Source organism: Manis javanica, chromosome 11, assembly GCF_040802235.1.
Source record: "Manis javanica isolate MJ-LG chromosome 11, MJ_LKY, whole genome shotgun sequence".
Taxonomy (NCBI): domain Eukaryota; kingdom Metazoa; phylum Chordata; class Mammalia; order Pholidota; family Manidae; genus Manis; species Manis javanica.
This window is the reverse complement of record NC_133166.1, coordinates 9,949,217-9,970,610: the sequence shown is the minus strand read 5'-3', so window position 1 is coordinate 9,970,610 and position 21,394 is coordinate 9,949,217. Positions and strand designations below refer to the sequence as shown.

At 46.6% G+C, this 21,394-nt stretch overlaps 2 protein-coding genes across 15 annotated transcripts; one reads left to right on the top strand and one right to left on the bottom strand.

Annotated features, from left to right (window-relative positions):
* Window positions 1–8,459: 8,459 nt before the first annotated feature.
* On the bottom strand, window positions 8,460–17,173 carry FZD4 (frizzled class receptor 4). The gene is made up of 2 exons (XM_017657120.3): window positions 16,889–17,173; window positions 8,460–14,806 (listed from the first exon to the last, which is right to left on the bottom strand). The coding sequence occupies exons 1-2, from the start codon at window positions 17,171–17,173 to the stop codon at window positions 13,478–13,480; spliced, it is 1,614 nt and encodes a 537-aa protein (XP_017512609.2). The 3' UTR covers window positions 8,460–13,477.
* Window positions 17,171–20,252, top strand: LOC108395111 (uncharacterized). Of its 14 annotated transcripts, none has more exons than XR_012122508.1 (5): window positions 17,171–17,768; window positions 18,213–18,299; window positions 18,517–18,596; window positions 19,848–19,907; window positions 20,050–20,252. XR_012122508.1 is itself a non-coding variant. In XM_073215915.1 (4 exons), exons 1-3 carry the CDS (start codon window positions 17,172–17,174, stop codon window positions 18,550–18,552), a joined length of 720 nt encoding a protein of 239 aa, XP_073072016.1. In that variant the 5' UTR covers window position 17,171; the 3' UTR covers window positions 18,553–18,596; window positions 20,050–20,252. The 14 variants fall into 14 exon arrangements, 6 of the variants coding, with proteins under 6 accessions (XP_073072016.1, XP_073072015.1, XP_073072013.1 ...); XR_012122507.1 differs by having other exon boundaries at window positions 17,172–17,768; window positions 18,453–18,596; XR_012122505.1 differs by having other exon boundaries at window positions 17,172–17,768; window positions 18,061–18,299; window positions 18,453–18,596.
* The last annotated feature ends 1,142 nt before the right edge of the window (window positions 20,253–21,394 follow it).

The following is a 21,394-nucleotide window of genomic DNA, read 5'->3' as shown; positions in this document are numbered from 1 at the left end:
ATCTACTTTAATGACAGGCCATGTTCTAGGAGTTGAAAAAACTTTTTAAATGATAGATACAGTTGCTGGTCTCAGGGGGATCACAAAGTTTAATAGGGGAAAGATGTGTAATATAGGAAAACAGTAATAATATTTTTAAGCGCTCTTATGGCGCTGTGTGCAAAGTGTTACGAAAAGACAAAGGTGGTAACAACTTAACCTAGGAGCTTATCTTTAGGATAACCTCCCAGCCCTAAAAACTTGTGTGTGTGGCTTTTTAATTTGTTTTGATCTGTTTTTCACACTAATGTATTTCATTCTTTCTCTGGCTATTTTCAAATCATTGTTGTCATTATCAACCATGACCAATTACTACATCACATGCTGTTTAATTGCCCCAACCATTGTAAAAATTAGGTATTATAATCATCATGATCATAGTGTCTTGAGATGTAAGAGCACTGAGGCCCAGAGAGGTTGAGTAACTGATTCAAGCTCACACAGCTGGGAAGTTTCAGAACTGGGATTTGAGCCTCCAACTATCAACTCCAAAGCTCATGCCCTTTCCACACGGTGATGCTTCATGTGTGTGCTGCCACTCAGGACTGGCAACATAATTAGCAGGACCAAGTACAAAGTAAAAATATGGGGCCCTGTGTTCAAAAAGTGTTAAGAATTAAGAATTTCAATGCAGCAACAGGAGAGCATTAAACAAAGCAAAAGGCCTAAGTATGGGGCCCTGAATGACTGTCCAGGTGGCACTCCCATAAGGCTGCCCTTCAGCCAGCCCCCCATTCACTCTGCAGATGGCATCTCCCATCAAGGAGCAAAATAGCATCAGAGCAATTTGTAGGCCTAGACCTATTACTAGGCAGTAATCATGCTCCACGTCCAGGTTTCCCAGTTTACACAGAAGGTTCAGCATGGACCTCTTGGGCAGAACTTGTGGGCACTGTGTGACAGCTCTCCAAGAGTAAGAAAAATTTTCATTGTGGGGAAAGGTGCATAATCTTGGGCTGACAAAGATTAGCCACAAAGATCTAACCACACCCTCATCTTATATTTGGAACCTGAAGAGGGGGGCATAAATGCAGAACAAATAGAACACAGTCAAAAATCCTCTTAGCCTCTCCTTTTAAATTGCAGGTCAGATCTGCAGGTGTGCCCTAAGGAAGAGAAGTGGGGGAAAGTAACAAGGGCCTTGCCTCTGCTGGTTGGTAAGGCTCCCTCCTAATGCTCCCAAGAAGGTGTCGACTCCTATGGATCCAGTAGAGATTCTCATCCCTCTTTAGGTCAATGATTTTTAAACAGTGGTATTTAATCTTTTGAGATCATAGATCCATCTATGAAAATATGAACTATCTCCCTAGAGAAAAGACATATATGCATAAAATATTTTGTATGCAATTATAGACTCTCTGCATTGACACCAGATTTTTTAAGACCCTGTTTTAGACCACAGCTTCCCCAAAAATAGAACCCTACAATATCAGACCCAGTCAGAAATTTAGAGATTATTTTTTTGAAACCATCTCTTCCTAAGGGAGTAAAAGCTGAGGTCATTTGGATAAATGGTCCTGCATATTTTCAAAAGCCGACTCCCCTGATTGTCAACTCTACCCTTGAACAAGTTGCCCCACCCCCATTTGCTCCTATCAAAACACTGTAGCTGAGAGGAATGAGTTACCGTCACAAATGGCTGCTGTCAGGCTGTCAGTGAACATTCGTGGAGCACCGAGACAAGTCAGGGTGTTAGGCAGAACAGTTCTTGTCCTTGGGAAGCTCACAGACATCTGGGGAGAGACACATCAAAACAATGGAATGTATATAACCTGTAGGGTAGACATGTTTGAGCTAGGCTGAGAAGTGGCACACGGGCAGGCACAGTTCGCTCTGCTGGGTTGGCCATACAAGTGTCCCGAGAAAGAAACACTGAGTCTTCAAGAATGAGCACAGGGCCATGGGGGGAAAGTCTGCTAGTCAAGGGAACCGGCATGTACAAGAGCAGACGAGGGAGAGACAGCACGAGGTTTGCAGGGAACCGGAAGTGGATGGGATTGGCTAGAACACAGGGCAGGTCTGAGGAAGAAGTTGGAGGCGAGGTGGAAGAGAGGGGCAGGGACCAGAGGCTGGGGGGCCTTAGATATCATGCTGAGGGTTTGGATCTAAGGAAGAATGTCAGCCTGAGTGATGGATGAGGGAGTCTCTTCCTGAGGCTGATGCGAGGAGGCCAGATATCCATCTCTCCCGGATGGCCGCCTACCAGGTGGGGGCAGGGGGAAGGGTGGGTCATGAGCAGCCCCTTTGAGATCCCTATCATTTCTCTTTACAAATCAACCACTGCCAAACACTAGAGAACATAAGAAGGGCCTTGTAAAGCGTTCATCAATGATGGGGAGTCTAAAATACATCTCTAAGATGTCAATGAGATTTAGCACCAGAAAAGTACCATTCTGCTCTACTAAAACATGGCTAAATGGGAGGAGGCCTTCTCACAAATACAGAGAAATTGCTTTCATTAAAACAAATTTAAACATTAAAAGCCTGACCTCCACCTGATATATAGATGTCTGCAAAGTCTCACATTTTTTATTCATTCTTAAAATTGAACAAGTTTAGCCCTAAGGTGATGGGCTGACTTTGAGGAGATATGGATCAAGAGAAGATCGCCAGAAATGCTAAGAATTGCTGTTTCCATGTCACTACTTCTCAGGATTCCTAGACAGTATGGGCACTAAAAAGTGCTTGGAAGGCATGTGTTTCTCCCAAGCAAATGTGTAAATAAAAAACCAACTAGGACTTTTTGGTCAGTATTCTGCTCTAAAAGTGGTTTTCCCATATTAACCACTAGATGTCACAGGAACCCTGTTTTAAAAGGAACAAAGCGTCAAAATTGCAGATTTAAAGAAAACAATTCCCCCTAGTGTTTGGATTTTTCAAGTAAAAAACACTTTTAACGAGAGTAATATCTACCAATGTTCAGAATTTCTCTATTGAGTGTCCACATAATGATTATAATTCCTCAGACTACCTGCAAATAAGATGGTCCCTGCAGGATCACAACAAATAGATTTCTGTTGAAATATCTGTGGTAAATGTACACTGTACAGGAAATTCCATTTGATTTACACTATTTATTTAATAAAAATAATCTCTGCGATTATTTGCATTTATTTCTGAAGGAGGATGTTTTTCCTTCCTCAGAATAAGTTCAGGAAATGGGTGAAGTGTTCAGGAAGTTAGCTAAATGCTGATGTAAATCCAAAAGGAAGGTCTGTTGTTAAAAAAAAAAAAATGCTAGGAAGTGGTTCTCTCTTTCACTTATGGAAAATGTTATACAGAATTACTGATTTAAAAGGAAGAGGACTAGGAAAAACGTGTGTACCCGTGATATCTTTTTCTGTGGATCTGGTTAGGCAGTCCAGACTTTTACTGATAACAGTAGCCGGCAAAGAAAACTGTGTCAAGAAATAACATCTAGATGGGAGACGTGACTGGGATTAAGTTTGTACTAAGTTAAGCCCTTACTATGGAATTTGTATCAGCTATTCTAGGAAGTATGTCTTGATAGGAAACTCTGAGTTGAAACGAGATGGTGGGGCCCCTCAGAGCTATAGAAACAGCCAAACACTGCACTCCCCTGACCAGGACCCTGTCCCTTCCAGCTACCAACAAAGGGTCATGCTGACCTGTGGACACAGAGAGGCAGAGACTCATTCAGGGAAACCTCAGCTCTCCAAGGGTGCTTGATCAGTGTTGCAATGTGCTGTGGCCCTTTAGTGATGAGGTGGTTATTTATCTGCAGCTTGCAGTGTAGGGAGTGTGCTGTATCAAGTGTACAGAGCAAACAGAAAGCTCCTGGCCTCTGAAACACTGGCAGTTGAGAAAGCGAAGATTCGATTCACTGAACAGTGCCACAGAGGACAGTTTGTTGTGCTTTCTTTGAAACTCGCCCCCTCCTTTCTATCTCTCTGTTACCACCTTCATTCAGACTCTCATGGTTTCTCATCCAAACTGGTCTGCCTGCCTCCAGCTTGCCTCCTCTCGAGCCCATGGTCTGTGTGTCAGCCACAGTGAGCTTTGCAAAACACCAGCGTGGATCTAGGCTTTCTTGCCCTTAAATGTCTGCTGGCTCCCCTGTGCAGGAGACAGTACAACCCCCAAGACCTTTCATAACTTTGTCTCAGCCCCCCTTCCCTCCTACTCCAAGAATCTCAGGCTCCAGTTACACTGAACAACTCGCTGCCCACACCTCCCCGCAGGCAGCTCGCAGCCAAGTTTATTCACACGTTTATTCTTTTCACTCCGGGTAAATGAGGAATTGGGGATTGACCATGCCCTTTTAATTTCTAGGGAGTAGTCTCTTGGATTGATGGAATTACAGCATGAGAGAAGCAAGAGCATGAGGCTCAGAGGACCTCAGGCAGACCCACCTACACAACCATCTACTCGGAGCAAATCTCATTAATCAATAGGTCTACTAGGAAAGATGTTTGCATGGAGGTAGTTAGCTGATCTGATGATTAAATTGCCTCTACTGGCACATCATGAGTCAGTTTTAATTGTAATTTTTTTGTATATTGCATTCAGAGGATGGTTGTGATGAGCAGATCAAGTCTTAAAAGAATCTTGGTCCCTGGGATCCACCCCTTCCTGTTTCCTTCCCCTAGCCCTCCCTCCACATTTACCAATTGAGGCAGATGTGTCCTTTCAGGGATCAAATGGTGAGATGGCAATAATTTAGAAAATGTTTTCCCATTGCCCTCAGAAACTGTTCTATCCAAGGCAAACCAACAAGGCCCTGGGACTTAGGATAGGAGGAAATGACATGGTAAATGTGAGAGGAATAGCAGCCCTGATTCTTGAGGGGGTAGAGATATAGGGGTGAAGGGGGGTTAAGTGGACCATGTGGTTTGCTGCCATGAACTTCTGGAGGCAGAGGTTGTGTCTTATTTATCCTGGTGTCCCCTGCAGTGCCCTCCCAGGACAGTGGCTGGCACGTGATGGACTCTCACTCAGCTATTCAACAAATATTTACTAAGTGGTAGAGGGTTTGTTTGTCCAGATTTGGAGTTTTAAGCTTGTCAATAACAGCTGAATTCTTTCTCTGTTTTGTCATCTGCACTTTTGGACTCTGAGTCCGACCTTGTCTTTCGAAGCTTTTTACAATTCTCCCTCTCCCCCTTCCTCAGCTCACTCCAGGATTCTACATACAGTCGGTGCTCAGCAAATATTTGCTGGGGAGGTGGAGGAGAGAGAGGAAAGAGACAGCTTAACAATAAGCCACACAGGAGGTAGGTGGTCATTCCCAAGCCCATCTTTGAAACTGGAGAATCTTCTTAGTCTATTGCCGGAGCATTTTTCCAGAGCTTCTTGCCTATGTGATGACCTGTTACCTTTGGTTTCTTTCCTGTGCCGGCCACATTTGTCACCAAAGCTCCTCAGTTTCCCCACCTGATAAGAGAGAACCCGCCTTACTTCTTTCCTCCCTCTGTCGCATAGATATTCCTGCTGGACCCTGAGGATACACAGGAGGCACTGTGGGTGCTCAGAGTTCTCGGGGAGCTCAATCAAGTGGGGAGATGGATAGACGGATAGACCATCACAAGCAGGGCAATTAACACTTCTGGAGTTGAAAGCAGAGGCTTACCCTTAACCTATGATAAGAAGAAAAGAGAGGCAGTCTCATGTGAGATGACCTGAGACTTCAATCTTGAATGAAGAATAGAACCTAGTGGAAGAAAGAGGGGAGGGGCATTCCAGGCAAGGGGAAACACAGATGAAAAGGCAAAGGAGAGGCAAACACGGAACTAGGACAGGTTTGTCTATGTGACTTATCAATTCCATCTCATTGCTTTATACTCTACCCATTCACCTCATATCAAGTGAAATGATGCAGCCCTCAGGCATTTTAGTAAATTTAGATAGGCCATCACCTAATCTCTTCAGGAGAAAGGCATTGATAATGTGGGCTACCCACGAGATTAAGCATGTTCTTGGGTGAAAGTGGGCTTGAGTACTTTTAGGAAATCATGTGGGAGGCTGATGAAAATCAGGCTGTTGATGTGAAATGTAATCAATTTTATCTTTATTCTCTTTCCTGGTTGTTGGAGAAGTTGGAATCTTTTGCCGTGAGGGGAGATGAATCTATGGGTTCTCTTAGTCTAAGAACAAGCTGGAGGAAGAGGACAGGGTGATTCCAGGAATTTCAGGAGGAGCCAGGCCCACTTTGCAAGTCCACTTCTGGACCACACCTGTGCATGTCCAACATTTTCAAAACATTTTATGGGATTCTCCCATTCCTAAAATGCAGCACTGTGAAGAAGAACTGAGGCGAGGAGGGCGCCCCTCTCGGAGCGTGGTTTATTTCTGTTCACAGAACCTCTGAAGACAGGAAGCCGAGGCTGACCTCTTCAGTCAAGAGTCAGCTCAACTTTAAAATTATGATTGCATGTGAAAGCTAAAATGGGAAAGAGAAAAAATCAGTTCTCAGGACAGAAATGCTAAAAACCCTTGGGCCACATTCCACTCAAGGTCCAGGCCCTGCACACAGAGCTCCCACTGGGGGGTGGGTGGGCGGGAGAAAAGCCAAGACCAGTCCAAATAGGTTGAATGTCAGGGATAATGCGGTTTATTCTAGAGGTGTCCAGCTTGCAGATAAAGAAGGTACCAGGGTGATTGTGCTACATAATCCTTAAACAACAGAAGCTCATGGCCAGGTCTCATTGTTGAGAGAGTTGCCTGCCAAAACATTTACCCATCCCCAGTGAATTATTTGTAGTAAAGGAATCAGAGGAATAGAGAATGTTTTAGTTTCCTACAGGCTGCCATAACAAATTATCACACACTGGCTGGCTAAAGACACGGAGATTTATCCTTACACAGTTCGGGAAGCTGGAAGTTCACAATCAAGCTGTCGGCAGGACTGGTTCCTATCTGAGGCTCTGAGGAGTGCACCTTCCATACCTTCCTCCTAGCCTCAGTGGTTGTGGACAATCCTTGGTGTCTCTGGCCTGACCCACAGCGGCATCACTCCAATCTCTGCCTTCACGTGGCTTTCTCCTTGTGGTGTCTATGTCCAGATTGCTCCCTAATTATAAGGACACCAGTCATGTGATTAGGGCAGACCCTAAGCTAGTATGAGCTCATCTTAGCCACTAAGACCACAAAACCCTTGCTTTCAACTCTGTTCATGTTCACAGCTATGGGGGCAGGGTTGGTCAAGACCCCAACATGTCTTTTGGGTGGGCACAGTTCAACCCACAGCTGAGTGTGAAACAAAAACAGCCCCCTGGGCGAGACAGGGGAAGACCTGGCTATCCAACCTGCTGCCTCCCCAGTGGGTTAACCTGGGCAAGCCCCTTATTCTAAGTTTCAGTTCTCCTCTAAAGCAGAACAATGCCTGCCCTGCTTACTTCAGAGATGCCATGAGAATAACATGAAATCATGCACAGAAAAGTATTTTCTAAGGCAGAGTGTTTCTCTAAGTACAAGGGCTTATTATTGAATTAATTCCCTATTATACTGATTCTCCCTTAACTTTGTAAATACTTAATGACTAGGTAATGAAATGAGAAACACAGCCTGTCTTATAGGGAAGAGAATGTAAATTACAGCATCCCTTCATTTACGGTTTGACATAAAAGTACAATAGCCATCTGAAGTGAAGGAGAGTAGCATTGGATAGCCTTCTTCCCTAAGCTTTTGTATTCATACTAAAGCAGGGTGGTATTCAGGTAAAACTAATGGGTGGAAAACAGTCAAACTAAGAGGGTCTATGAGACACCAGCAGATGACTCCAATGGCAGTGGCTCCCCATCCCTGTGTGCCCGTGTGGTCCATAATATTATTTGCTCCCGTGACAATGTCCCAATGATAGCTTTGAATTTGCCTGATGTCATTTCTGGATATGAGGACACAGACCACCCAACTAATAAAATCAGCTAATGCCGTCATTTTCCTGGACTAATGTGACATACTCCCATATCAATTGCACAAAACAGATCTATTATGTTTTAGCTAGGGAAAAAAAAATGTTTTTTAATGAAAATCTTAAAAAAAAAAAGGCTCTTCTCTTTTAAAGAGGCCTGAAGCTCTGGTGGTGAAAGGGAAACTTTGTTCAGGCGACCAGATTAAGTCAAAGGGGTTTGGAAAGTCTATTTAAACATGGCCACACATATAGGAAATGCCAAAAAGAGGTGTCATGGATGACAGCTTGAGAACTACAGTTATGTCCAAGAAGTATGTGACCACTTGAGTGTTACTGATGACCACAGTAGTGATAAATTCTGTTGACCTTGGACCTTGGGGGTTTGCTGACCCAGGAGAAATCCCAGAGGCGAAAGACAGCACCAGCTAGAAAGAAACAAAGGGGCCCTCAGTTCTCCCTGCAAACCGAATTCTCTGTTTCTCACTGCTGGGTATGTGTACTTCCCGAGGGCCATCACACACCTCCAGGAATATGCCACATCACACACCAGTTAATAAACAAAACTTTTATTTCCTTTAATACAAAAATTAAATAGCAAAGTTTATTTTTTTTGTACAGTGATAAATTAGAAATTTACAGTACAGACATCAATGCAGACATACGCTTGTACATCTTTAAAAGCAGGGTCCATTTTCTTTGATGTTAGCAATTTGTTCAGGGCATGTGTAGCAGGGGTTTGCCTGGTACCTCTTTGTCAAACACCTGAAAAACCCCCAGGTTGGCCTCCAGGAGGCTGGAGCTGCAGGTGGATCCACAAGGGGCCACCGAGTGCTGGCTTGACTGCAGGCTGAGTCACTTTTCATCTTGTCATGGACCATGTGTGATTATTCCACTTTTCCTACAAAGAGCTCGAGAGGCCTTCATCCCCATACCTTCTCAAGTCTCACAACATCTCTGTGAGGTAGGAGAAAATCCAGAACCACCTAGATGCCCCTCTGGGAGAGATGTAGAAAGCAGCCTCTCCCTCCCAAAGCCCACAGCCAAGCCAGAGCCCCAGCCCAGGAACAGGATGTGGACCCAGCCTTCAGGGCCCAGAGCTGCTCTTGTCCCTCTTCCCAGAAACCTTCGGGGGTGACAGTGGTCATGTATTGAATATTGTAGGAGATCAGGGAGCTACAAAAGCTTGGAGGACACAGCTCATACAGGAACTCACACAGGCCCTCTACAAATTGCCTGGGTGAATACTGGATATTTGCTGGTGCAAAGAAGAAATAGAAAGAAAAGAAGTAAGGCAAATCAGAAACAGAAACAGGCTATGATAGGGCAACGGGGCTTATAAGGGGGAGAGGCCTGTCAGGGTTATCTGGGTTCACTTCCCTCCTGGTACTGTCCAGTGTGCCAGTCCTGCATATACGCATGGCAGAGAGTTCTGCCCAGGCCAGTGAAACAAAATCCATTCTGTAAAGCTCTGGTATCTGACCCCTGGTAGGAGCCACATGCTCTTCTAGGAGTTTCCAAGATCTGTGACCTAGGTCCGGAGGAAAAATGGTTAACTTGGGTCCTTTGCCAGGTACAAGACAAACCCAGACATGGACTCTGAACCCAAATACAATAAAGGAACAAAAAGAAGTGCTAAAGTCCAGTGACTCATTGTAACTGGCTAGAAGAGCAACTCCCTCCAATCCTTTCCATCACAGAATAAGATTCAGGATGTAGATCAATTCTGGGGGCTCCTTCCCAAGTCTGTGCTCTGTGGCTCTCTTCTCTAACTGCTGTGATGGCCACCTCACCAGAAGCCAAAGATTGCACTATCGTGGGGAAATCCCCTTAAATTGAGTCTGCCCTTCAGGGCTGAGGCTGACTGTCAAGCTCCTCTTTGCGTCCTCAGGTTCTAGCTTGCTTCCCAACAGGGTAAGCACTAAATTCAGTGACAGGAAGCTGAGGAGGGCCAGAGAAGATAGAGCTAGGGGTGCTGGAATAGTCACAATTCAAAACCTAGAAGTTTCCTGGATTCTAGGTTAGGTGGGTGCAGGCGAGAGAGTGACCTGGGAAAGGAGAGTCAGAGAGTATCTCAGGGAAATAAAAAGTGTCACCTCTTCTCCAATTTCAGGTCCCTGAGAAGCAGTCTCAGAGATCAGGAAATAGGTCTCCATAAAGGAAAAAAGGATATGAATTAACCGAGTAGCTCAACCAGTGGTTCTGACCAGTTTCACCCTACTCCATGTCCCTCTGCTGTGAGGTGTGACCTTTATGAAGGAGGAGAAAGGTGTTTGCTGGGGAGAAGGCCAGACAGAAGTGCCCTTGGGCCCTATTAATAAAATCTCTGGTGGTCACGGGATTTTATAGGAAGCTACCATCCTACCTACTTATTCTAGATTTCAGAGAAAGAAAAACAACCTAACTCAAGAGGCTATCTTCAAAGTCACCTGTACAAGTCACATGGAACACCCAAGCCCTGAACTGCCTGCCTGCAAAGCCATGTTAGATGTGGGCACTCATGTGGGAGGAACCCCTATAGCCAGTTTTCATAGTCTTCTTACTCCATGGAGAAAGCCATGAAACAGGGCTGATGCTTTCTGTCAAAACCCCAGTAATTGATTTTCAGGGAACTCTGGGAAGATGTGTTAAATGAAAGATGTGTTAAAGGTAGAAAGTCCCAACAAGAGATTTTGGGATGGAGACAGTGAAACAGATGGTGATTCAGAGGACCCTGCTTCTTCCCAAAACCAACAGCAAAGTTCAAAAGACCTAAGAGCATCCCTGGTCTAGGTCAATCAGACCAGAGCTTATCCTCTGTGACATCCCCTAGGCACCTAACACAGGGCCTTACACACAGTTGGTACTCAATAAATGTGTTGATAATTGACTTTTTAAAAACAAAACAAAACAAGTACATACTTAAGAAGTAGTGGAGTCACTTCAAGGTAATTGGTAACTGACTCCTCAGCCACAAAGCCCCTTTCCTGAAACCATAAACAGTCTCCATTGTCTGGAATGTGAAAGGAAAGGACTATACCCCTGTGACATCGCTAAGGCTACTAATCCAGTCTGTATGACAGCCACTTCAGATGGAGGATACTTCCCCCTAGGAAGGCAAGAGATTGCTGGGAGACATGTTAAAACCCAGGGAGGCTAGCTCCAGAACTTGGCCTTCCAGGTTCACCCAACTACTTTTATGATTGTTACTATTTCATCATTCACAAGTACTGAGCAGCTGCTGTGTGCCTGGCCCTCTCTTAGGTGCTGCCTTGGTCACACGGCACTGAAACATTATAAAGGAAATTGCATCACGAACCCCTCCACTCGGCCGCACGGTCCTTCTTCCCCTTCCTGGGCCAGAGTCCCTGCACAACTCCCAAGACACTAGAGTGGAGCGTGAGTAAGGGCAGGCTCTGCCCCTGGGTGCACACTCCAGGCCCCGGGCAGCTATGGGAACTGTCAGCAAGCAGCGCAGGGAGTTCACATTTTACATCTCAGAGGTGACATAGCCTCAGATGGACTTCAACTGATCCTTCTGGGCATCATTTCTCATGCTCCCAGAGCCCTGACCCTGAGCCCAGCTACGATGCTCAGGCTTGGCACACACAGGGGCCACCTTGCCCACTTAGCATCTGTCCCCAAGGCCCCAAGACTTTCCCTTCCAAACAACATATCACACCTAACATCCATGTGCAGCTCCGACAGCTCAAGGACCAGGAGAAAACAGAGGAACAGGGAAGGAAAATGTCACATCACCGGTATAAAGCTCAAACGAACAAAAAAAGACATGCTTATTCCCAGAATTTGACTAGGTCTTTGGAATTCTGAGTCCCTGGAAATGTCACAAAGAAATGTGACAAAAGAGGTTTCCGACCTGTTTTTAAAAGTGGGGGGGGGGGGGGGGGCAGGGCATGAATAAATAAATGGTCATCGCAAAGTAGTTGCTGAAGCAAAGACAGATATGGGTTACGAGGCGAGTCCTGCAACAATTTGTCCCAGAGATCTGGTGGTTAGAAGGCCTAAGGCGAGTTAAGAGAAAGGCCAGTTACAGTTTTTAAAGGACTGCAACTCTTGAGAGGCTACTAGGGGGGGCACCCCCTTGTGAGGAACATGAAGCATAAATTTTAAAAGCTCTGGATACCTCCGCAAAAGGCAATTAAGACCTGTGTTTAGTTAGAGTGTGCAGTTCATTTCATATGTCTATACTTTATTCCCTACTAGCCAATCAAGCTCCTGGCTGGCATTCTGGAGATTCATTAAGCACCATATAAATACTCTAGGCCACACTGCCTCCAATGAAATGTTATAAGGAGCTTTTACCAATTACTAGGAAACAATTATGGACCAAGCAGTTGGATTAGCTGTCCTTAGCTCCTGCGATGAAACTGAAAAAGTCACCATTGTGGTAAGTAGACCAGACTCTGATAACATTCTTATGCTAAATGCAAAAAAAGGCACTATCATTCAAAGAATGCAAGATGACCAAAGTTTTAGTCAGTTGAGTATACTACTATGTCATGGCCCAAGAATGTGCTTTTAATTGTAATTGACACACACAAATTACACAGTTAATCTGTGTGAGTGCAAAGTTGCCAAGAAACTCAACATTTTAGCTCTTTCAGACTGGCGTCTGCAGAGATGCAATCACACAAAGTAAAATATATTAAGTCCCCATTGCTCAATGCAATAGGTCTCTGGGGTCGGTAAAGTAAGTAGACTTGGTAAATCTCATTTTCCTCTGAATTAAGTGATTGTCAGAAAGTGAATCACCCTTCCTTCCCCCCTTAATTAGGCAGGCTGCAGTGCAAAAATTCCTATAAAAATGCCTATTTTGAATCATTAATGTACAATGAAGAAAACAGCAGCAGCCTAGAAGGGAGATGTTGAAATTTGAGAGGAAGCGAGAAGAAAAATCCACTGGATACCTTACATGTGTTTGTACAGTACTTCTGTTTGTTCAAACAATTCTGTTTTATGATCAAGGCACTGAAAGATTCTGACACCACCTCTTGGGAGAGCAATCCGCAAAGTTCTAAACAGCAGACAGTGCACCACGGAAAATGTTTATGTTAGATCAGCCAAACTATAAAACTCTCGTTACGCTTCTCTGAACCCAGCATTTCCAGTGTTTATAGATTGCTTTGCTATCTGAAAGACCCAGTCAGTATTTAAAATTTTTAAAGTGTTAAAAAAAAGTGAATCTTTCTCCTTGTGAGTTACCTACTCACAGCTCAAATCCCACCTGCAGAGAAAAGCAGCCACCACCTTGGACCACCTGGAATCTAGGCGGGACCTCCACGCTCCAAGCTGCGACCTGCTAAAGTGATCAATGTTTTGATTTTTCACAGCTTTGAAAGCCTTCTAACTGGCTTTTCCATTTTGGATCAGTCCAAAGTCTGCAGCAAAATCATTAGATTTATGATGCTGAGCATAGGGTGGGGGAGTGGAGGTGGGTTATGGGAGTCCCTTAAGTGTTGCTAGTTTGTTCAAACTGAGACTCCCTGCACGAAACTTTTAGTAGCTTTTGCACTGAAAATGCTGGCATTCCCCCCTTCAAAATTTGAGAATCGTGGAGGCCCCTGGCTAGCCTTATACCACAGTTTCATTGCCTTTGCTGGGCTTCATCCAACCATTCCCTCTCTTTTCTCTCTTCACCTTCCCCGAGTTCACCAATCTGTTGGAACACTTCTGCCACGTGTGAAGAGTTTTGGCAGACCAAATCCACATGCCTGAAGTGATGCCCACCAGCAGAGACATAAAAATTTTCAACATCTCAACCGCCATGTTGGAGTCATCTGCAGAATACTGGAAGAGCGCCCAGTTAGAGATTTCATAGAAATAACAGGCAATCACACAGGTTGCAGGAACCGTGTACAGGACTGAGAAGACCCCAATCTTGACCATCAGCCTTTCCAGTTTATCTGTCTTTGTCCCATCCTTTTGAAGATTGGACCGAATTTTGAACAAGGCCACCAAACCCGCAGCAATGAACAGAGTTCCAATCACCAAGTAAGTGAAGAGCGGAGCTACCACAAAGCCAGTGAGGGCATCCAGGTTCTGGTTGCCGACATAGCACAGGCCGGTCAGCTCATCTGCATCCACCAGTCTCATAATCAAGATGACAATGGTTTTCACTGCGGGGATGGCCCAGGCTGCAATGTGGAAATAAGAGCTGTGCATTTCAATGGCTTCATGACCCCACTTGAGTCCCGCTGCCAAAAACCACGTGAGTGTCAGAATGACCCACCAGATGGAACTGGCCATTCCAAAAAAGTACATCAGCAAGAAAATGATTGCACATCCTGTGTTCTTAAGTCCTTCTTGGATGAGAACAGGTTCTGCTGCCTCTTCAAAATCGCAGGATATCCTTTCCCGGCCTACAGTCAGCCTGACAATATAAGCAATGCTATAAATATTATAGCACATACTGAGGAATATGATGGGGCGCTCGGGGTAGGAAAACCTGGAAGAATCGATCAGGAAGGTCAGCACGGTGAAGGCGGTGGAGATGAAGCACAAGCTGGCCCACACGGCCATCCAGATGTCGGTGAACTCCTTGGCCGAGCGGCTGTGAAGGCCAGCATCGTAGCCACACTTGAGCACGCAGTTCAGGCTCCTCTTCACCCAGATGTACTGATCGGAGTTGGTTCCCACGGCATGGCACTCCTCCCCAGGCTGCATGGGGGTTTTGTGAGGTAATGGCATCTCCTCATCACCGGGCCCTTCCATGCACATGTGGTTGTGGTCATTCTGTGGTGGGAATTTGCTGCAGTTCAGGCTCTCTGGCCAGGCAAATCCAAATTCCTTCAGGACAGGTTCACAGCGTCTCTTGACTGAAAGACACATGCCACCACACGGGCCGATGGGGATGTTGATCTTCTCTGTGCACATTGGCACATAAACCGAACAAAGGAAGAACTGGAAAAGTAATGAAATGAACAAAGAAAACAATGACTTGGAAGTTTGGCCAAAGCTTTGCACAAAGCTGAGTTGAATGCTTCCAGGCTAAGTACGTTATCTACTTTTAAACCAGCCTATAGGGAGTCAGCTGTTTACTCTGACCTCAGACGAGGGTGCTTAATAATCCATCACTTACACACTTTTTTTTCTTTTGGTTTTACTAATCCTTTCCAGGAGAATATAAATAAATAGACATATAAAAAGGACCTGAAGAATTACATAATCTCTTTTTATACAACACTTAAGGAAATAAACCTTAAAACATTGACTTGGAGACCCCCTCTCCCTTTCAGCTACACTTTTGAAAGAGCTGAAGAGACTACTCAAATGACTTGGTCATTTTGGTGATGGGGTGATTTATTTTTATCCCCATAAAAATAAATGTAAAAAAAAATAGGTAGGTCCAGCTTTTCTCCTGTTCATATTCTTCCTTTCCTCTACTTTATCCCCTAAAATTATTTTTTCATCAGTCCCATATTAAAACAGAAAACGTCCTAATTGAGACACTGTTAGACCCGAGGATGGGATGCGGATTGAGGTCTCTTGGTCTCCAGGGGTTTGGTTAGTCAGGTTTCCTAATAATGAGGCACAATAGGAAAATATAGATGTTACGTCCTTGAAACTGCAATACCAGCAGGGGAGAGTCCAGTTGCTGTCCTCAATTCCTCCAGCATTGATAAACAGTCTGCTTGGCTCCTTACAGATGTTGTCTATGAAGTCTAGAGTTACAAGTAACTATTTTCCAGCATGTAAAGGGATCCAGTCCTGCCCTTCAAAACAGCTTGGCTGCTTCCCCAGGATACATGTAATTAAAAATATATATCCCTGCAAAAGCTGTTTCTCCAACAAAATTGCCACTGATGTCAGGATATGTGCCGTTTCCAAACTGAGAGCTAAAGGATCATTCCTTAAGCTTTTATAACCTAGTTCTAAAGTTCTGAAATTTCCAAAGGGACATTTCACCAGCAACAGGTCTAATCCCAACCATCTTTCTGAAACCACAATCCAACTTTTTAAATGACCTATGTAAAAACATGCTCTTACTAGGGAAGCTGCTTGCCTGTTTCTTATCTCTCAAAAGTTAACAACCAGAACTATGGATTTCTGGAGACTTTAGCTTGGATGACTCTATTTCCTCCCAACTTCTCTTTTCTACATTTCTAACAATCACTCAAAGCCTCACCAACATAAAAACACAACCAGTACTAACACTTTTTAAAATTTCCTTTCAGCTCCTTTTTTCCCCAATCATGGGCTTGTTGTTTGTGTAAGATTATAATCACCCTGCATATGCAAATTATTGTTATTGTTGTAGGACGAACATTTTCCATATCATTACATAAGCTTTAAAATTTTTAGTAATTGAAAAAGAAAAGAAGAAGAAAAAATTATCTTCCAATATACAAAGTTCCTTCCTGGAGCTTGATCATACCATTACCTTTTTTTCTCTCCATGCAAGTACTAAACTTAACCCTCAACCCTGAGGATAAGAACGAACTCAAGCCAACCCCACCATTCCTTCCTGTGACCTCTAAAATCAAGCGGGAAGACGGGAGGAGGGGCCATTCCGCAGAAAACGGGGCAGTGGCAATTCATTTACTAACCCATCCAAAAATATGGGGGAGAAAGGAGGTCGGTGAGGGAGGAGAAGGTCCCGTTTCCTTATCTCTCCTTCCAAGTCTTAGCTGCAGCTGGCTGCCCTGCCGGGGACTCGCCCACCGAGCTCCGGCAGCCAGAATCCTTGGCAAAGATAACCCTCAGCGCCACTGGGGTTAGGGGCTTGGCCAGACACGGGTGGGCAAGGGAGAAAAACGGAAGGGCGGGGTGTAAGAGTGGGTTCTTTCGCAGGCCAGATGACTTACACAACGTTTTGGCTTCCAGTCCCTGAGAAGGGACAGAAAAGTGGGGGTAGGGATAGAAATCACTTCTCCAGGATGGTTATACCCTTCAGCCTAGGAAGGGGGCAGGGGGCCCGACTTGGAGTTAGTTTGGGGAGTTCCTGCCCAAGGGGTCCCGCCAGGGTTGGGTGGGGGCGCCCACCTGCAGCTGGCTGGAGCAGCCGTACTGGATGAGCGGCGTGAAAGTTGTCAGCTGCAGCTCGGCGTCCGTCTGCAGCTCGTGCCCCACAAGGTTGGGCATCTTGGTCACGTTGTAACCCAGGTTCTGGCACATGGAGATGCGGATGGGGTCGCAGCGCCTCTCTTCCTCGTCCCCGAAGCCCCGCACCGGCCCCAGGAGCAGTAGTGATAGCAACAGCGGCCGCAGGCTGAGACCTGCGCCCCTGGGCGCCCCCAGGACGCCCGGCCCTGCGCCCCACCAGGCCATGGCCAGAGCCAGGGGCAGCAGCGGCGGCTGCTCCAGCAGACACCCCCAGTTTGTACAGGGGCGCCGGCTGCCCGCGCTGCTCCGGCTCCGGGAAAGGGAGCGTGATAAGGCGCCAAGGGCGAAGAGGGGGCAGCGGCCAGCAACCGGCAGCTGCGCGCGGCTGTGTGGGTATTATACGCCCCCGGCCGAGAACGCAGAACAGATTGTGAGGGTCATTGCTGCAGGCAGCGAGTCCCCTATCCGGCGCCGGCCGCGTTCGCTCGGCGTCTCCCCGAAGCCCGCCAGCACCCAGCGCCGCGCCGCTCTCGCCGCCCCAGCCCTGCACGGCGCTGGAGGTTCGCTGGGCGGTGGAGGGGCAGGACGGACAGCGCGCCTGCCCAATGACCGTGCGCCATGGGCAGCGGGGGCGGGGCCGGCCCGCCGCCCGAGGGTCAGCACCCGCCCGCCCGCCCCTCCCGCAGCCCTCCTCCCTCCCGGGGCGCCCCGCCCCACTTCCCGGCTCTCACTTTCCTCCCACCCGGATCGCAGAGCTGGGGGCCAGGCGGGGATGGGGCTGAGTAGCTCCGGCGGGGCCAGCCTGCCCCTCCTCTCCCAGGTGAGAAGAGCTCCTATTTCCCTTCCTTCTTCCAGCTGTCACCTCAGCCCGTGGCCACCTCCCCGTCAGGCAGGGAAACGCACACAAAGAACACGGGATTTGGATTTACAAAATTTGTGACTTTTAATCCCGGCTGTGTGACTTTGAGCAAATTGCACAACCTCTCGGCGTCGCTTTCCTCATGCGTAAAGGGACTTGGGAGGATTAGAGATAGTACGTAAAACGCTTAGCACGGTGCCTGGTACAGCGTGAGATCGCAGCTATTTTCACTCCTAACTTGCTGGGGTTGGAGCCCGGCCCCCTCTCCCCGCCCCCAGGCTCGGCCCGACCTGCGCCCCGGAGCTGCCTGTCTCCAGCCGCGAGTGGGGGAGGCGCCCCGGAGCAGCCTACCAGCCGACGGTCTCGCGCTCCGATTTCCTCACCGTATGAAATGAAATTCCACAGGGGGATTCGAAAGGAAATGAGACCGGGACGCTCCGTGCTTCTCGGCCCGCCGCCCTTCCTGTCTCGGGGACACGGTTTCTAAATAAGGTTGGGAGGGTGAGAGGGCGGTAGGGGAGAGGCTTGACCTGTGCACGCGGGGCGGAGAAGGCGCACAACCACCCGGGCCCTCCTCCCCCAGCTCCCGGGCATCCCTTCCCTGCGGACGGCATCTCTTTCCTAATTTGTTTTGCTTCTGCACAGGGTCCTGAGCATCTGAGTATCCTGCAACCCGTGTTTCGATCCAACTTTTCCCTCTCATTCCCAGCCCACCCACCACCCGTCGAGTGGAGCTTTGCGCTAGTCCACCCTCTGGGCTTTCCAGTCGGGCGGTGAAACCCTCAGCAGGTGGATGCCTAAACCATTCAGTTGTTGTTTGACTATGCCAAGCTACTGTGCCTCTCAGAGCCTCACGTTGGCCATCTGTAAACTAAGGAAGTTCACGTCTACCCCACACAGTTGTTCTAAGAGTTAAATGAGATACCGCCTGAAAATCATTTAGCACAGGGAAGGTTACTATTGTGGGATAGTCCTGCTTTCCAATCTGGTGCCCACAGCCTCTGGGTAAATAATTTTCTCTTCCTGAGATCTTTTGTCCAACACTTGCCACTGTTTTCCCGGGGCTTGGTGACAGAGACGAAGTTTTTACCCATTTCAGCCAAGTCCGTCATATAGCAGAGGCTGGATACAAAATTGGAAGGATGTCTGAACCACTCGTGTGGTGCTCGTATTCGGAATTACATTTTTAGTTTTCTTATACTGGCAACTAGCCTTGGCCAAGGGCAAGAATGAGATCAACTTTTTGGGTCTTTGGCTCTGTGCCTAGAACTGTGATGGACACATAGAAGCTGCATTGTCTCCAGGCATCATCATAACCTCCTAGGGAAGGAGGCTCCACTAGCCCTTAAAGACATGAAAAAACTGAGGCTAGAACCAAGGTATAGTTAGAAAATGAAAGAGCAACCAAAGGAGGCCTTTCAAAGATGGGGGAAAGACAGGGCAAGGTTATTTCTCCAGAAAAGCTCCCAGTTAGTAATCTACATACTCAGCAGTTGAAATGGATCTTCTGCATGGCTGTGCTGAGTAATGCATAAAGCCATTGGCCTATAGAGATGATTATTGATTAGATGAAAGAATCAAGTGAGTAGATGATCCCCACCCTCTAGGAATTCACAGGAGGAGGTAAAGAATAAACAGACGACTATAACTCAATGTGCTAAGTGCGCAGAAAGAGAACTGTGGGCAGACTGAATGTAGAGGTAGCTGAGTCGGAAGGGCTGCTCAAAGGGGTTGACCTGCAGGGTTCTGGCTTTCCCAGCAAAATAAGAGTGCACAATTGCATTTCTCCTAGGGCACGTGCAGGGAGGTGAGGGGCCTTGTTTTGTGCTAAAGATCTGTGTACATGGCTTATTAAACAATGAACTCCATGGGTCAGGAAGCAGGAGCTGTCCCTTGCGAAAGACCTGGCACACTGAGGGAGCACCACTGGTGTGGGATGAAGGGATGCCGTAATCAAATCAACAACAACTCATATAAAGCCCTTACTCTGTGCCATATATTATAACATATTTTACATGCATCCTCTGTTTCACACAACAGCTTGAGAAAATTTATGTGAGAAAACTTGGAGAGTTTAAGCAGTTTGCCCCAAGTCACACAGTAAGTGATAGAGAAGGACTCAGACACATGTCTGCCTAGCCCAAAAGTCTGTGCCTGGTCCTGCTCTCACAGAGGAACCTACTTGGCACTCAGCCTAATCCACAGGTAAAGATGAGCTGTGATCTGGACCTCTTCTTCCTAGGTCTGGCACCCCTGCCTCAGCTTGCCAGAAGCAACTGCCTCCTAGAACACTTCAAGAAGCCCCTTCTCTGTCAGAAGCTTTTCCTGTCAACAGCTTTTCTTTCCCAGCATGGAACTCATCACAGGTATTTTCCAAAAAAAGAAAGCCAGGGGAATCACATTTCAGTCTGAATGTGGAAAGGAAACAAAGACCACGACTTAGAGGTAAGTCTGAAGGGCCTGGAGCCCCTTGGCCTCCCCTGACAGAGTGGTTCACACGGTCGCCAATCTGCTCCTTGTGACAGGCAAGGCATGTTTTTGTTGCAGAAAACACTTCCCCGAGGGAGTTCCGGACAGAGGGCTACCCACCCTGTGACATGCAGAGCATGAAGGAGGAGAGTAGAAGATAGAGACTTGTGAATAGGACCTTCCAGTAACCTAAGGGGCAGGCCATGGGCCTCCAGTGGCTCTGGCCTAAGTGCCTGGGTGGCTTCCTCCATCCACTCTCAGTAGCAAAGATGCAGCCACTTTGGAGCTGCAACAAATATGACTTCAGGGGACTTTGGGGCAGCTGAAGGGCTCTCTGTTTGCATCTCATGAGAGGTTGGGTCCTAATTAACTCCTGTGATGTGTTAATTTTTCAACCTGATGTTTTTCTGCTCTAATAGATTCTTGTACTGGTTCCTAAATTAAAGGCTGCATTTGAAGACTAGTGTTTAGGTTGAAATCCACCACCTAAGGGGGTGGGGGGCCATAAACATCCTCCACTCCTAAGGAAAACCTCTCATTTGCAGTTCTTTGCTAACCCAATTAAGTGCTGAAGTAGTCACCCCAGAGCCTGCTTTTTATTTCCTGCAAAAGAATCCAACTAATCCATATTCAGTAGCTTCCAAGAAAAGTCTTATTACAACCACTCATGAAGAAAGCAGCTTCTTTGAATCTGGACAGAACATTTAGATCTCACAAAGCGTTTCTTGATAGAAAACGCAAGAAAGTGGTTCATTATCATCCTGCTCGGTTTTTGAGGGGAAAATTCACTGGGGCTAACACCTCATACAGATTAGGAATTTATTGTGGAAGACAAAAGCATCGGGGGAAGTCATGCCACACCCAATCCATTTATAGATCGTCTAGGTGCTGTATCTTCCCCTGCACCCAAACTAGTTATACAACAAAAATGTGTGCACGAAATAAAGCAGAAAGGAACAGTGATCTTGCTCAAAGTTGAGGAACCAAAGGCCCCAAGAGGTTCAGTACCAGCTCTGAAGTGGCAGAACCACACCCCCATCTTATCCATTACACCACGAGCCAGGAGAGAAGAATCAAGTCACACTGAACTCTTGCATGTCAAGGAATCAAAGCCTTGC